This window comes from Podarcis muralis, chromosome 17 (genome assembly GCF_964188315.1).
Source record: "Podarcis muralis chromosome 17, rPodMur119.hap1.1, whole genome shotgun sequence".
NCBI lineage: Eukaryota > Metazoa > Chordata > Lepidosauria > Squamata > Lacertidae > Podarcis > Podarcis muralis.
In genome coordinates this window covers 752,445-769,473 of record NC_135671.1, presented here as the reverse complement: position 1 = coordinate 769,473, position 17,029 = coordinate 752,445, and the positions used below count along the sequence as shown (strand labels likewise).

The 17,029-nt window shown below is 41.8% G+C and overlaps 1 protein-coding gene across 10 annotated transcripts in view; it reads left to right on the top strand.

Moving 5' to 3' along the window:
• Positions 1–15,573, top strand: part of POLQ (DNA polymerase theta) — a 43,851-nt gene extending 28,278 nt beyond the window's left edge. For 2 of the 10 annotated variants that reach the window (XM_077921353.1, XM_077921361.1), the window contains 14 exons: positions 215–355; positions 978–1,171; positions 2,297–2,537; positions 3,451–3,644; positions 4,603–4,740; positions 5,807–5,981; positions 7,133–7,262; positions 8,614–8,723; positions 9,037–9,221; positions 9,514–9,625; positions 10,610–10,734; positions 11,369–11,522; positions 13,372–13,487; positions 14,568–15,573. In XM_077921353.1, the coding sequence (XP_077777479.1) occupies positions 215–355; positions 978–1,171; positions 2,297–2,537; positions 3,451–3,644; positions 4,603–4,740; positions 5,807–5,981; positions 7,133–7,262; positions 8,614–8,723; positions 9,037–9,221; positions 9,514–9,625; positions 10,610–10,734; positions 11,369–11,522; positions 13,372–13,487; positions 14,568–14,681 (2,129 nt within the window). In that variant the 3' untranslated portion in view covers positions 14,682–15,573. Of the gene's footprint in view, positions 1–214; positions 356–977; positions 1,172–2,296; positions 2,538–3,450; positions 3,645–4,602; positions 4,741–5,806; positions 5,989–7,132; positions 7,263–8,613; positions 8,724–9,036; positions 9,222–9,513; positions 9,626–10,609; positions 10,735–11,194; positions 11,219–11,268; positions 11,523–13,355; positions 13,488–14,567 lie in introns of those variants that run through there. The other 8 variants (XM_077921355.1, XM_077921354.1, XM_077921356.1 and 5 more) reach the window with 8 other exon arrangements.
• Positions 15,574–17,029: the final 1,456 nt, after the last annotated feature.

Below are 17,029 nucleotides of genomic sequence, written 5' to 3'. Positions count from 1 at the left end.
ACAAGCCCTCACATGACGTCACAGAGGATGCCAGGTGGGTTTGGGAGAAACTGCCCTGCAAGCTACATTGGGACCCTAATCAGGTCTTCAGGCCAAAGGTTCCCCTACCGCTGTCATAAAGATAATTTAAAAAGCAGGAATGGAAAGTATGCTTTGCACACAATTTGCAGGAACTTCAGGGGGTCTTAAAAATTTAAATTTTGTGTGTTCATAGGGAACCAGGAAATTCAATATGAAGGTGATGGATTTCCTGTAACAGCCTGTGAAGACCTGCTGGTAGTTGGATTAGCTGTGTGTTGGGGTGGAAAGGATGCTTATTACATTTCATTGCAACAGAAATCTCAAGAACAGACTGGTAAGGAAGTGTTTTCTAAAGGAATGCACTTTAGAGAAGCCTACGCGTAGCATCTTGCTGCCTTCCCAAATCCACGTTAACGAAATTATAAAGTATTGTTTTATCCATAAGAGTGGCAGTTATGGTTTATCTGGACAGAGAACAATCACAGAATACTGACAAAAGGTGCAGCTTTTCCGAGGGACGGCAGAGCTTGGATTGCTTGGGGGTAAAAAATCTCACATAGGATTCCAGCAGGAAAAGGTGGAACTGAGTTTGGGACGCAGCCTTGTGTAAGGTGCAAGTGGGGGAGCTGACGGCTGGGAGTTCAGATCCATGGGAAGAAGTAAGATACTTCTGAGAAAAGACCGAACGACACAGGTGGGAATGGTAGAGAACTGGGGAAAGATGGAAGAATAAGGCGTGAGCTTTGAAGCCTATGAATGAGGATGGTGGTGCTGTGATCTTAATGCGAATGGCAGGTGTAATGGGAGCTGGAGAATGCGAGGAAGAGAGCCAAGGATGGTTTTTATACTGCCCTGTACAAGGAAAAACAATGTATAGGCATACACTCTTCCCCCCTCTTTCCTCCCATGGATCCTTGTCATAATACTTAAATAAGATGGTTTCTCTGTTGTTTTAGAAATCAGTGCCAGTTTGGAACCGCCTCCCCTGGATCAGAACTTGGCCGCAGCAGAGAGGTTGCAGCATCTTCAATTACACCTGCAGGATTCCAAGAGAGCGTTTTCGCTTGCTGTGTATGATTTCATTCAGCACTACAAGATCCTCCTGAAGGCCTGTGGCATCTCTCTGGCAGGATGCTATGAGGACCCAAAGGTTTTATAGCTAACCCTTTTTCTATCTGTCAGAGCTGCCCGAGGTCCCAGCTCACAAAGGACCAACGCCAGTTCGTTGTTATATAAAACAGTCTTTATTGAAGCTCAGTTTCGCTTTTACATCCGCGGCGCGCAGCTCTATGTCTCAAACTCTAGACTGCCGAAGCTCCGTCTGAGTCTCCTCCCCCCAGACACCAGTTTAAGACCCTAGCCTTGCTCCACCTCTTCCTCTGCTCCCTCCTCCTCTGGGTCCGCTTGTCCGCTGAGGTCCTGCCCTTCCTAGACTCTTCTGACGCTGAGTCCCCTGAGTCTTCCCCCTGCCTCCGGCGGGCTTTAGGACCTGGTTCCCAATCCGGGTTTTCTGCTGTCCCGCGCGCCTGTACATTCGAACTTGGCGCGCGCGCCCAGCCGGCAACCTTCCTCCTGACCGTTACACTGCTCCTGTCACTGCTTCCCCCTTCGGTGAGGCTAGCTGGACCTGACCTCCCCTCCGTTCCCCCACTCTCCGATGGAGGCGTGGTCAGCCCTGACTCATCTTCTCTCCCTGCTGGAGGAGACGCTGGCCCTGACACATGGGACTCTTCCCCCCCACTACGCTCTGGTGGGGAAGCTGGTCCTGATCTCCCGCTGCTGCTTTGGGAGTCCCCGCTGGCCCCTTGTTTCTGGTGCGTCCCCCCTGGGACCCCCCTTGCCCTGACCATCGGCGCCCCCTTCTGGGAATCTTCTGATTCGCTGGAGAAGCTCATGGAATCTCTCGGGTCACTGTCATTCTCCCCTACGCTGCCCTCAGATTCTTCCCCTTCGCTCTCCATTTCCTCTCTCCCCTGTGCCTCTGCTCCTGAGCCCCTGATACTATCTTCTCAATCAATCAATCTTTATTATGGTCCAGAGACCCAACAAATCGTTACAAAGCAATGCATAATTCAGACAGCCTACCTCTATCTGTAAAGTGGGAGTGATGTTTAAAATCAATGTTTAAATCCCCCAGCAATTGCCAGAAATAGAACTTATAAGTTCCTATCTTTGGGGAGGGGCGCACATACATATACCCAAATCTTGTTGCATTCTTGGGGGGGACGGAGAACGCATTTTGAGTTAAGTGTGCTTTGCACTTCCCTCATTCTAGGTGGCGTGCTGGCTGTTGGATCCTGAGTCTAAAGAACGCTCCCTTCACAACATGGTCACCAATTTCCTTCCTCAGGAATTGTTCTTGCTGGACAAATTTGGAGCAGGTCAGGGGTGCCAGAGTCTGGGGCTCAGCGCCAGCGCAGATCATTCTGGACGATACAGAGCAGCTGTGGAGTCTGTTCTTGTCTTTCATATTATGGAGCATCTCAATACTCTGTTGCATAAAGATAACTTGCAAGGTGAGAAGGTGAAGAGCTTACCCCATGGGTGGTATTTAACTAAGTTTTACTCAGAGTAGAGCTATTAATATTAATGCACCTAACTTAGCCATGTTCATTAATGTCAATTCACTTAGTTAAATACCACCCTATGAATTAAGTTTAAAGTACGCTAGTCTCCAGCTGAATTTCAGACACACGTTAGAAAATCTAAAAACCTTCTATGCTGTAGTGTGAAATTGTTTGTATTTTGCTACGATTAAACATGTTTGGAAAGTGACAGAATATCAGTACTTTTTACTAATGAGAAACAGATTTTCACACGTGACAATGAACTCCCCCCCCCCCATTTTTCTTTTTGCAACACAGTCCTTTTTTGTAATTGTGATGCCCTGAACCTTGGGTGCAAGGAGTGTGACTTTGGCAATACAAACAATGAATGATTATGATTGAATAGGTACATTTTCATAGACTTTTAGAATTGTAGAGTTGGAAGGGACCACAAGGGCCATCTAGTCCAACCCCCTTCAATGCAGGAATCTTTTCCCAGGATGGAGCTCAAACCCTTGACTCTGAGATTAAGAGTCTCATGCTCTACTGACATTTCGTTTGTTGCCAGTATGAAACCTTCTCAGGTGTGATAGGCCTCTAACTCTAGCTGTCTTGCTTTCAATTCCTTGACCCACAAATTCTTATTCACTCTGCACTTTGCAGATACTCCTTGTGCAACCTTGTGCATTCACTACTGAGAATGTTAGTGGGGTGGAGTGGAGGAGTAATTGGTGCAAACACCATCATCTTTATTATTATTATTATTATTATTATTATTATTATTATTATTATTATTATTTCAAGTAATTCTCTTCCGTCATTGTGTGTTTTGTGACACTGAACGAATGTTGTCTTTTGCCTCATTTGTCATTGTGTACCACAGATACTTTTCGTAAAGTGGAGATGCCAAATCAATATTGCCTGGCCTTGCTGGAGCTCAACGGCATCGGATTTAGCACAGTTGAGTGTGAGACGCAGAAACATGTCATGGAAGCGAAACTAAACGAGATTGAGAATCGGATATATCAGCTGGCAGGTCACAGTTTCTCCTTGACCTGTCCTGATGACATTGCTGAGGTACTGAACACGTGGCCCCTTTCAAGAGTGAGCCCTGTCCTTATCGTGATCAGTGGAAGAAAACTGAAAAACAAATCCACCAGTGAAATTTTGAGTGGGATAAAGTTGCAGTCCTTCAGTTGGCCAGAGTGCTGAGAGGTTGTTCTCAACACATCGTGGGTGGAATTCAATGTTTTGTTAAGGCAATAATTGCATCAGTGCAAGTATTTCTGGAATGATGTTCCATCTCTCCCCGCCCCAGTCTCGTTGTCCTGTTCCAGGGATTCTCCTGATCTCCCTTTGCCAATTAAGGGGGTGTGGGTGCTGAGGGAAAAGGGTGGAGGGAAAGCCCCGTTCCACTAGTAGTACTTTCTTCATCTGAGTCCAGAGAGAGACTAGAGCGACACACAGATTCTAAACTTCCAATAAAAAATTAAATAAGCAGCTGCCATTATTTGCGTCATTTTAGTTAAAGTGTTCTTAATATTTTCTGCAGAAAATGAAGATTCTGTTTAACTACTCATTCTTACTTAACTAACTTCTCCTTAATTACCTCACTATTATTATTATTAATTGAATTTATATACTGCCTTATACCCAATGGTCTCAGGGCAGTTCACAGAACAAAATCAGAATATAAAACCACAAAATACATAATCAAAATAAAAACAACAACCCAATACCCCCTCAAAACCCCACATGTTAAAAGGGCATAGGTTGTCAATCAAATAAACCAAAAAGGCCTGGTTAAAAAGGAATGTTTTTGTCTGGTGCCTAAAGGTGTTTGGTTACAAAGTTTTTTTTTTAAAAATCCAGTATTGGTAAAATGGGAGTTTGTGACCTCGCAGAGGTTGTCTGCTAATGGATTAGCTACAATCTCAGTTAATTGTAGCTTAAGAAGTGGGCATGGGAAGGAGAAGTTGTCTAAGCCCCAAGAAAATGGCAAGATTCCACTGACTGAATTTATTACCTCTTTCAGGTGCTGTTTTTGGAGCAGAAGTTGCCATTCAATGGAGAATCAAAAGTGCAAAGGGGCAAGAAAACATTAGGTTACACTGGAAGGAAAATAGCAAATGGAAAAATTGCCAAATTAGGCAAGCAATTCAGTACAACCAAGGTATATTGTTTGTGTGCAACCCCCGGAGAAGCATCCTTTCTAGCCTATGTGTCATTGTGGGAAGCTAGTCATTCATAAAAACCCACTGGTGGAATTACAGTGGTACCTCAGGCTAAGAACTTAATTTGTTCCGGAGGTCTGTTCTTAGCCTGAAACTGTTCTTAACCTGAAGCACCACTTTAGCTAATGGGGCCTCCTGCTGCCGTTGCGCCGCCGTTGCACGATTTCTGTTCTCATCCTGAAGCAAAGTTCTTAACCCGAGGTACTATTTCTGGGTTAGCGGAGTCTGCAACCTGAAGCGTATGTAACCCGAGGTACCACTGTATGTTTCACAATTGCTAGTTTTGCATAAGTGATGTCCACACAAAAATCAAGTTGCCTACTTTACCGTTGTGTTACCTGACTCAGTATTATCAATTCTATGCATTACTTAAAAGGCCTCAGATGTTTTCGTCCATGAGCTGTACTAACTGCAGCTCACCGTAGCAATCATGCCTAGCTGGTCTTCATAGAATCCTAGAATTGCAGAGTTGGAAGGGACCGCAAAGGCCACCTCGCCCAACCCCAGTCTGCTTGATCCTTTAAAAAATGTTGACTAAGCCAATGACTATGACGCATTATTGTGGCAGCGAATTCCATTCAGCATTGCACTAAGGCAATTGTTCAGCCAGGAAAAGCATTTCTGGCTTCCTGCCTTGGGATGAGAAGACAAGTTTGCTTAGGGCTTTCTGTGAGCATTAAGGGGGAAAGGTCCAAGAAGAGAAAAGGCAGTAAACAATAAGAGAGAGGGGCTGGTTGACCTTCCCCATCATCTCCCAACCCACTCCCTATGTGCTAGGAGGTCTCTGTTCTCCAAGCATCACAATGGCTCTGCTTTGTCATCTTCTGTCCCGTCTACGGCAGAGTCAAAGCAGAAAAGAAAGGTGGTCCTTGGTACAGACTCCCGGTGCCATGCTAGCCTGGCTGTGCCCTCATAGAGCCCAGAATATTTTTCAGTGCTCCCAATGTTACAAAGAATCAATGTGAAAGACAGCCAACTGACTTGTGCCACGGTTAATTCCCATAGGATGTTCTGGAGAAACTGAGGGCCTTGCACCCACTGCCAGGCCTGATTTTAGAATGGAGGAAGATCACCAATGCCATGACCAAAGTGGTGTTTCCACTGCAGAGGGAGAAGCGTTTAAACCCTGTGCTGGGCATGGAACGGATCTATCCTGTTTCTCAGACTCACAGCGCTACAGGTAGCAGGTGCTTTTTACATCGGAAGGTTGTAAAACCTTGGCAGTTTATCAACGTTTGACTGAAAAAGAACCAGGAAGGCTAGCGCATGGTCCAAATGAGTCATGGAAGCTTTGCGGTTTCTGTCTGATGGCACTTGTTGTGGGAAAGATCACTCATTGATTGAATGTCCCTAGAGCAGGAATGTGGAACTGGTTCAAGCTGCGGAACAGGCTATTTTGGCCGGTTGGAAGGACTGCCCACCTGCCAAATCCACAAAGTTCAAGCCCCAGAAGCATGCAGAGGTTTCTTCCCCATCTTTGTGCTGTGGTGCTTAATGTTAATACTGGAGATCAGATACCTCTGTGCCAGATGTCAGGCAGCTAACAGGCATGGGTGGTTTATTCAGATGGCCTTGTGGGCCAGATTCAGAGGGCTGGTGGACCTATTTGGGTCTGCAGACTGGAGGTTCCCCACCATTGTCATGTGGTTACATTTTTTTTTAATTACTGAAATGCCCACCTGCTACTTTGAGGCCTCCTTGCCCGACTGCTGAACTCACTCTGCTCTTAACTAAGCCTCTTTTTCTGAGCTGACCAACCTACTAGCTAGATCTGTATTGTGTGGAAGTGTATATTAGTGCAGTTTTCTTTTTACCCTTTCTCCAAAATTTCCTTGTTTACTGTGGCCCCTGAAGCTTGCTGTCTTGGGTAAAATTGAAAGCTTGGTTTCTACAGGCTTACCGAGGATGTAGCCCCTGAACTATATAGGATTTAGCTCCTTGAACACTGTGCCCTTGGTGGTCAAATCTGATGCTTAAAAAAATTATAGAAATGGGTGTTACTTATCCCCCAGTCACTTGGCTGCTTAACTTGCCAGTTTGCTTTGCCTCTCTGTAACTCATGGAGTGAGCTTCTTCACTGAACTCTTTTTAAATTTGCATCATATGTATTCCATATAAACACTAGAATTTTGAAATGTACTAATTGAGCATCATCATTTAAAGAGTACTTTGTTTTGCAAAACTGGAAGCTTGTTGGCCAAGTCTGCTTTGTCTTCTGCTTTTGCAGTTCAGCATTAAGTGCTTTAGTTTTAGCTTCAGTGTTCCTTCAGACATCTGCTGTACTGCCACATACTGCCTGCCTTTTCACCTTTGCACCACGTTTGCTTTTAGGCCGTATAAGCTTCAGGGAACCAAATATACAGAATGTGCCAAAAGACTTTGAAATTGAAATGCCAACCATGGTTGAAGAGAGCCCACCTTCCCAGAAGGAACACAATGGGTTCAGTTTACTCAGAAGCAGGTAAAGTTTTCTCATCTATTTTTTTTCTTATCAGGTCTCAGATTTTTTCTGATACATTCCTGAAAAGACCAGAATGTATCAAAGTTAGGGTGCCTTTTTTCCACCATGAAACTGAAGGTGGCTTGCATTGAGTTCCCAGAACGTCTTCCATCAAAGCATTAATCACACTGGTTGACATTAGCAAGGTGGCTGCATCTTGTCACCTTTGAACATGTCTTGGTTCTATAGTTAATACAGTACCTGCTGGCAGGAAACATAAGGAATAATCTGTAAACTGATGTGGTTGTTTAATTGCCTGCATTTGCACATTGCCACACTTGTATTTATAAACAAAAAATGACCATTTTTGGTGCATTGTGTTGTTCTTTCCCATAGTATATTATTTTACTAAATTTGTATACCGCCCTTCATCCGATGATCACTGGGTGCTTTACAGCATAAAAATACAAAATGAAAACACAAAATAAATAACAAAAACAAACCAATAGCCCCCCCCCCCAAATACATTTAAAAATCTGTTGATTTGTCAGCCAGTGGCCAGGATATAGAGGAGCATTTTCGCCTGGCGCCAAAAGACATGTAATGAAGGTGCCAGGGGAGCCTTCCTGGAGAGAGCATTCCTCAGAAAAGGCCTGTTCTCGTGTTGCCACCCTCCAGAACTCTCGTGGAAGGGGCACACAAATAAGGTTGTATGGCTACAGCATCTAATTATTCAAAAACCTGATCTTTAGATAAATATACAGGAGTTCAGGAAAAGCCAACTGGAGTGAGGTTTGTACAAGTACTCTCTAAAACGAAGGCCATCAAGGTAGATATTTTCCCACTTGGAATCGCTGTGATATGTACACCTTGCAAAGTGTCACCAAAACCTCACATCCTGAAACTGCAGGATGTACATGAAATTCATGTGCCTACTGCCAAGGCCAGAGATGGCACATCACAATAAGTACATACAAAGTGCATTACTATAATAGGCTAGTCATAAGTACTATAACATCTTATTGGAACCATATTGGGAATGAAAAGAAGTTTGTGTGTGTGGAGTGTTGTATAAAAATGAAGATGAGAAAAAACTTTGAAGTATCTGAGTAGATGCATTTTTTAATAATTATTTGCTTGGCTATAAATGTCCAGCCTTGCAAGCCAGACCTATCAAGCAACAAAACCCACCCTCTAGAAATTACTGCTTGGCTAGCCTATTGCATGCAAACCAGAGTAACAGTCAGCCATAAATATGAAGTTATTTTGTGTTTACCTGCTACAGATATTAGATTTAACCCTGCTGTTTGGTTTAACATTGTGTGTCTTACAGAAGTCAACTAGATGCCAGTTATTTAATTTTATTTTACAGATGGAGAAAGCATTCTGTGCTACCACATGGACAAAGGAGTCTTGCTGAACCCAGTGGGGGGAAAGTACCATTTTCTGTTAGCATGAGGCATGCCTTTGTGCCATTTCCAGGTAACACCTTGAGAATTGCCTCATTCTAGAGCTAAAAAGTAGAAGAGGGATATACAGAATTGAGCAATTATATTGTGCTGACACAATGAGCCTATTCAGACCCAATGGCAACCAAGGTTTGATGTTACACGAACAAGCCTGAGAAAACTTGGCAGCATCATGTACTGCTGCCTCTTCTTATGCATAACTCCCCGTCATTGTTGGAAGGAAATCATAGTTTATTATGAACAATAGTTTCAAAGAAGGAACCTGTTTTACTACCTGAAATAAATAAACGTCCGCTTTAGGAATTATTCTGTTTTATTGGCTGCAGGAGGCTTGATCTTGGCAGCTGATTATTCCCAGCTTGAGCTGAGGATCCTGGCTCATTTGTGTTGTGACAAGCGGCTTCTCCAGGTCTTAAATGATGGTTCTGATGTGTTCAAAAGCATTGCTGCCGAGTGGAAGATGATTGACTCTGAAGCAGTTGGGGATGATTTAAGGCAACAAGCCAAGCAGGTAACTTACGGAAGCATTTAGAATTCTTGGAACATTTTCATATAATTGAATGATAGTGGGTTTTGAAATAAGTTGTACAGGCTGAGAGATTGATTCAACCAGATAGCAAATGAGCAAACTCTGGCATATTGAATGTTTTAAATTTGTGTCCTTTGTTGCTTTGTGAAGATTGTGCTTTATTCTAATAAACAAACCTCATTTATAAGTAATCAAACAGTTTTTCTCGCACTTTAGTCCCCTTGGTTGTAGAGTGTACTCTAGAATAAAAATAAAAATTGCATTATTTTTCTAGATTTGTTATGGAATAATATATGGAATAGGAGCGAAATCTTTAGGAGAGCAGATGGGTGTTGAGGAAAAAGATGCCTCCTGCTACATTGACTCCTTCAAATCAAGATACTCAGGTAAAGATTGCTAGCATCTGATTGTCCTGGCTTTTTGGCATCATTAACTGATTCATAATATCAAGCATATAGTGAGTTGTGTAAATCTCTTTGCCTATGGTTTTTGTAACCTTTTTGGTGTGGGTTTAAAAGGGAGTTCAAGCTACTGAGCCAAGAACTTACCTTACATAAACTCTTAAAGAGTTGTGGCAACTTGGAGTTCTGTGTATTATCCAAAATGCAAAATGAAACGCTATGAATGTACCATGTTTTAACTTGCAGTGGTCTGTAGGCTGCAGAATTGGATAGCAGAAGAAAATAAAACACTGGCGTGTGACTGAACAAAGTTTTGGGGTCATTGAATCCCCTTGACGGAGTGAGCTCTTGTTGCTCTGTCCCAGCTCCTGCCAACCTAGCAGTTTGAAAGCACGCCAGTGCAAGTTGATAAATAGGTACCACTGCGGCAGGAAGATAAATGGCATTTCTGTGCGCTCTAGCTTCTGTCACGGTGTTCTGTTGTGTCAGAAGTGGTTTAGTCATGCTGGCCGCATGACCTGGAAAGCTTTCTGCGGACAAACGCCAGCTCCCTCGTCCTGAAAGCGAGATTAGCGCCGCAACCCCATAGTCACCTTTGACTGGACTTAATCGTCCAGGGCTCCTTTACCTTTACCTTACTGCATGTTTGCTGCCTTAAACTTCATGATAGAAGGAAGATGGGATAGAAATGTAATAAACAAAACAGCAAAGAAGGCTGTACATCCACTGTTGATTTGCACGTTTCCACAATCTTGCAGCTGAAATGTAAAATATAGCAACATAATAAATTGGGAAGAGTTTCCTTGTATCTTCTTTTCCTTTCTTAAGCTGATGGGATACATATTGACACCCAAGCATGGAAGTGTCCGTATGAAATGTCAGCATATACACAGAATTAACTAGAGCAGCTGCTGTTGAATATTTTGGATTGAACTGGAAGTTGCACAACACTGTTTCTTTTTTAAATAGGTATTCAGAAATTCCTGAGAGAAACAGTCCGGAAGTGCAGCAGAGATGGGTTTGTGCAGACAATCATGGGGCGGCGTAGATACCTGCCAGCAATTAAGGACTCAAATCCTTACAGAAAGGCTCAGGTATGCAAAGAAGTGTTTTTTTTTTCAGCTGCTAAAATCTAGCTGAGCAGGGAGATCCATTGAGCTAGCTGAGTTTTACTCACTCCCCAGTGATACTGACTTTGGTACTATATTACTGTGCCCATTCAATCTAAGATGAGCCAGCTTAAATTTAGTTTGCACACTTCTTGTGCATGTTGGACCTCCTTTTGGCTGGAGGAGCTTTCAGGGACCAAGGTGCCCTCAACTGTCTTACCGAAACTTCAAGCAATACCAGAAGAATATAACAGTTTTCCGTAGCTGCTCCTAACATTTCCTTCTAAAACTTCAGAATCCACTGCTCTGTTTTTAACTAGTTGTGCATTGCAACTGAGCAGGGATTGGAGGGTCTGTGCAAAGCTGAAGGTTACTTTTGGGATTCTTGCTTTCTGCAAGGCTTTCCTTCCCATCTCTTCTCTCCCTGCTTGTCCCACTCACTCAGGCTTGAGATGTGGAAGGAAGACTAGACAGCTGCAATTTCCTCAAAACTTCTGTCCCTTCTATTCCTCCTTTTAGGGGTTCAGGCTGTCCACTTCAGAAACTCTGCACTGAAAAGATTTGTTGTTGTCGGGGAGGGAAAGTTGGCTGCTTCTTCTAAGTCATCTTGTAACTTTAGGCAGAGAGGCAAGCTGTGAATACTGTCGTCCAGGGCTCTGCAGCAGATATTGTCAAAACAGCCACCGTGAATATTCAGGCTCAGCTGGAATCGTTCCCTTCAGCAGTAAAATCTTATGGGCACTTGGAGAGCTCGTTCCAAAAAAGACAAACGGGTATGTTTTCTCCTCTGGCTTTGTATTTGGTAGCAAATGCTTCCCATCTAAAAATGTTACTGGGTGGGGGATAAATAGTCAGTGTTCTCTTCCGAGAGCCTCCTCTTCGTATGAAACAGCTGGATTTGGGCTGCATGTATGCCAGTAAAATTATTTCAAATTCCCAAGTCACCATGATTTCCCAGTGCTCATTTACATTTTCCTGATCCCTTGAGCAAGGCTTTGAGGACTTTGAAGAAATCGAGGTATGGGGAACTCGTGGGTTAGACCCTACTTTTTTCTTTTTCCTTTCTCATCCTGTGATGAGGCTGCATTTTAATATTTTAATATTTCAATCTTGTTTTTAAGTTGTATTCATTCAACTTGTTTTTATTATTGCTTGTTAGCCACCCTGAGCCCGGCCTTGGCTGGGGAGGGCGGGGTATAAATAAAAATTATTATTATTATTATTATTATTACTTCTTCATCAGATAAAAGACTATAATGCTAACGTGGCTTGTTGTATTCTTGGCATTAGCCAAGAAAAATGGATTTTTCTTAAATTACAGCAGCAAGGGCACTCATTCATGATTTATTTCATTTATGATTCTATGCAAGGAACAGCATAAACTTTGAAAACGGCTTTCTAACGCCAGAAAGTGCCGTAGGTAAAACAAGTAGAATTTTACCTGGTTTTTTAATCTAGCATTGTGGGGGAAAAACAAAGAAATAAATACATTTTGCAGACCAGTCATTTATTTAGGGGCTGCAATAATGTTTGACACCTGCAAGAGTGAATATTTTGAGAATAGGTAATACTTTTTCATCATGTTCAAATATACTTAAAAACTGCAGTAAAATGATAACCAAATGACCCCTGAAAAGCTTCATGATATATATGATAAATGTTGGAAATGTAGCAGCTTTATCCATATAGTGGCTGCGTAACAAAGCAAAGGACTTTTGGTTTCAAAATACAGAAAATAATGAAACTACAATTAAATCTTGATGCTGCTTTATTCTTGTTAATTAATGCAGGTACCTGTACAATAATAAGAACTAATATTCTATATGATTGCTGCAGTCTAAGAATATATTTATTTTCCCCACCCATCTGACTGGGTTTATTATGCTAGTCGTTGGAAAAAAGACTCAAATCCCACTTGGAATGGGAACAAAAAATGTACAATACACAGTTATGGCCAAATTTACAAGCTATTTTAAGACTGAAAGGTGGAGGCAGAATTAAACAGAATGAATTGAACACTGGTATTACAAACACATGATTTTCCCAGATGCAAAGATATTTAATACAAAATATAACAAATTATGAATAATATACTTTCCGTTTTTCTTAATTTTTAGAAACTTTCTTATATAAAACTAAATGTTATTTAAAAACCTAGAAGAGGAATGAGATATTATCCAATTCAGGAACAGAAATGCTAAAGAAATAGAAATGCTAGAGCAATAAAGAAGCAAAGCCATCACAATTATATATTTGTCTTCAAATTCTTTTTTATTCAGTTTTACACTATACATTTGAATTCAGACATTAGTCATAACCATCAACATTTAGGATTCCCTGAATCCTTAGACTTCCCTCCCCCCCTCCGTGGTTTCCAATATCAAGCTATTTCCACTGCATCGTATATTTTATCTCTCTCTCTCTCAAAATAATCCATTTTTACCTTCGTTTTTAGTACATCAACAAGCGTTACTCTTGCCCAAGTTTTTAGGTGTTTACAGGCCATAACAATTACATAGCAATACAGAACAAATACAAATAATGTCTTGTGGTACTTGTGAATTTGTATAGCTCTTACCATAAGTATTATTGAAGTCATTGTTTAGGTTTCCTTCTGCCTAGGAAAACCAGAGAGGATGGAAAAGAAGAAGATGATGCATTCCGTACCTGGAGGTTTCTTCATACTCCAGCTGCATGATGAGCTTCTCTATGAGGTTGCAGAAGACAGCCTGATTCAGGTAGGAGGAACTGGTTTTACTGAAAACTGGGGAGTGCATCCCTCTCAGAGAATGGGGCTGGTGTGTTTGTTCACAGGGTGGATAAAAATCAATGATTTTTTGAAAAATCAAAACATATTTTTTCCATTTAAATCAGATTTTTAAAATAAAACATTTTGGAGGAAAAATCTTTCTATTTAAATTACATAATAGTCCAAAGGCTATTCAGGAAATAAGGATTTGTTTAAAGCTTTTCATGTGTGCTAAAACTCAGTTAATTGTTTAACCACATCAGGTAACAAACATGGATACATATGCTATAATGTTACTGTTTTAGTTAAATAATTTGCTATTAAGGAAATGATTATTTGTCTCCTTCTAATAAAGTACAGCAGAAAAGTTGTCCTAACATAAACAGTTAACTTATTAAACCTCACGATAATTTCATAATTACCTGTCTATGTATTTCTAATGGTATAACCAAATCAGTAATTTTTGAGATTAAAAACTACTCTAAAAATTAATTATTCCAAAAATGAAACCTTCATCTGGTTGTAAATATGAAGATTGTTCCCACAAGAATGTCTTTCTGTAAAAAAGTGATTTAAATCAATTTGATTTAAATCAAATCCACCCTGTCTGTTCACCAGTGTTGGCTTCGATAAACTATAGAAGTACGATGGAAATATGGGTGCCATTCAGAGTTGTTGCTGAACCAATCTGCAGTATCTCACTGTGTTTATATGTGTCTCTCCTCTTCTGACTTTGTTGTGTTTGCAACAAATGATTTGTGAATTGGCTTTTTACTCTGCCGTAACATGTGATTTACCTATACCTTGTTAACTGTTTTCTGTGGGTGTACGAAGCTATATTTGTTGGTAGACGCAAACTTAAGGGCGTGTTGTGAGCTTTTCCTGGGAGAGTTCTGGCTCCCAGAAATTTGCATTCAGCGTCTCTGAATTTCAGCATAATTCTGACCCGCTTTTAGAGGCGTTTCCAGATATGATACCAGTTGGAAATGTCTGATCAACTGGACTAAATAAACTGCGGCCCTTTCTGCCTTACTGTCCCACTGATTCTTCTAAGTGCCTTGTCCTTTAGGTGGCCCAGATTGTTAAACATGAAATGGAACACGCCGTCAAACTCTCAGTGAAACTGTCGGTGAAAGTCAAAGTTGGGCCCAGCTGGGGAGACCTGCAAGAGCTGGAGTTGTGAACAGGTAATATAGAAGTTTGTACTGCGCTGCCTGACGCTGCAGCGAAATGCAAGACGTCTCTGACGAGTCCGGAGAACGGGATCCATTTCTTTCAATGACAATTTTGAATTCTCATCAGAATCTTTAAATCATGCTTCCCCAACCTGGTGCCCTGGTGTCCAATACAGTTAGAGGGTGACGGGTTGGGGAAGGCAGCTCTAAATGACATGTCGCATAACTAGAAACCACAATGAAATGCTTAAAGCAAAGTATTTAAATGAATTCCTAGTAATTTATTTATTTATTTATTTGAAGGCCTACAATTTTTCTCTTTCGTAACTGACTTGGGAGAAGCATTCTGAGCTTTTCCAGCTGGGATCCTCTGGAAAGTTTGATTCCCCAGCTGCTTGTGTTAGTTTATTTCACAATGTACGCAACTGAGTATACAATTTAGGGCATCTATAGCTCAGATTTCTGTGATACTTGCATCTTTCAAAAAAAGGATGACATTCTCCTGGGAATTCATACATGCACATGACTCACTGCATTTTACACCATATGCACAGAATAAGACATTATAAGGCATTAGCAGCCTTTCCAAAGTGTGCACAATTCAAAAGCAGTAAATTTGGGAAATAGCCCGTTGCCAGATCCAAGAGGGTGTCTCTTGATTTAAGGGACTATGATGTTACTGTAGTGAATATTCACGAGGTCTGTCCATTTACTTCCTTCGTTTGCTCTGAGAAAATGAATTTTCTCTGATTTTCCTGTCTCTAAAGCAGGTAGCTGTATCCTGCAATTCTGGCTCCTGTTGTGGCTTTTCTGCCAGCATTTTAACCAATGAATCGTTTGCTTTGTAAACTATGATATTATTTCATTGCTGTGTAAATAATAAACAGATTTTTTATAGCACTTTCCTTCGCTGGAGCGTTACTTGAAAAAAAGAATAGCGCTGTGCTTTGACAGGTAGGCCACCTGATATATTGTTAGATGCCTGCGGATTGTTACACTGATTTTGTATTTGCGGTACTTATAATTTTATGTGTGCATGTGAGTTTTAAATGTGTTTTATCGATCATTTCTTATGTGTGCTGCTCACGGGGTCCTCGCTGCGAGATTACATTCACCCGGTGCTATACCAGCTGCACTGGCTCCCGGTGGAGTACAGGATCAGGTTTTAGGTGCTGGTTTTAACCTTTAAAGCCCTATAGGGCCTCGGACCCTCGTACCCACGGGACCGCCTCTCCTGGTATGTCCCACAGAGGACCTTAAGGTCTGCAAATAATAACACCCTGAAGAACCCGGGCCCCAGGGAGATTAGACTGGCCTCGACCAGAGCCAGGGCCTTTTTGGCCGTGGCCCCCAATCTGGTGGAACGCTCTGCCACAAGAGACCAGGGCCCTGCGGGTTTTGACATCTTTCCGCAGGGCCTCCAAGATGGAGCTGTTCCGCCAGGCCTTTGGTTGGGGTTGAGTCTGATTCTTTTCTTTCTATACAGTGGCACCTCGGGTTCCATACGCTTCAGGTTACAGACTCCGCTAACCCAGAAATAGTGCTTCAGGTTAAGAACTTTGCTTCAGGATGAGAACAGAAATCGTGCTCTGGTGGCAAGGTGGCAGCAGGAGGCCCCATTAGCTAAAGTGGTGCTTCAGGTTAAGAACAGTTTCAGGTTAAGAACGGACCTCTGGAACAAATTAAGTACTTAACCCGAGGTTCCACTGTATAAGAACAAGCATTAAAGAGGCCTCCTAGCCCGCTCACAGGCCCTTTATAAGACCAGTGGTAACAGTTGGCCCTGGAGAATATTAACCACTCTCAATTTTGCCCATGGGCTGCCATCTGTCCAGATTTTAATTTGCTCTGATGTATTTTAATTAACTGATGGCCTGTTTTTATGTTCTATGTATACTGTGTTAGTTTTATGATGTAATAATAATAATAATAATTTATTTATACCCCGCCCATCTGGCTGGGTCCCCCCAGCCACTCTGGGCGGCTTCCAACAGAGTATTAAAATACAGTGGTCTGTTAAACATTAAAAGCTTCCCTAAAGAGGGCTGCCTTCAGATGTCTTCTGAAAGTCAGATAGTTGTTTATCTCTTTGACATCTGATGGGAGGGCGTTCCACAGGGCGGACACCCTGAGCTCTGCTGGGGAGGGCAGGGTACAAATAAATTATTATTATTATTATTATTATTATTATTATTATTATTATTAAGCTCATGATTAACTAAAAAAGATAAGGTTCCACTTTGTTTGCATGTGTGCATCATATACAATTTATGCAAACTTAAAAGCCCTAAGTGGCAGACTGTGGGTTTCCAAATTTTAGTGTTTGAGACTAAAATTCACTCCCGCTCGCACTCAG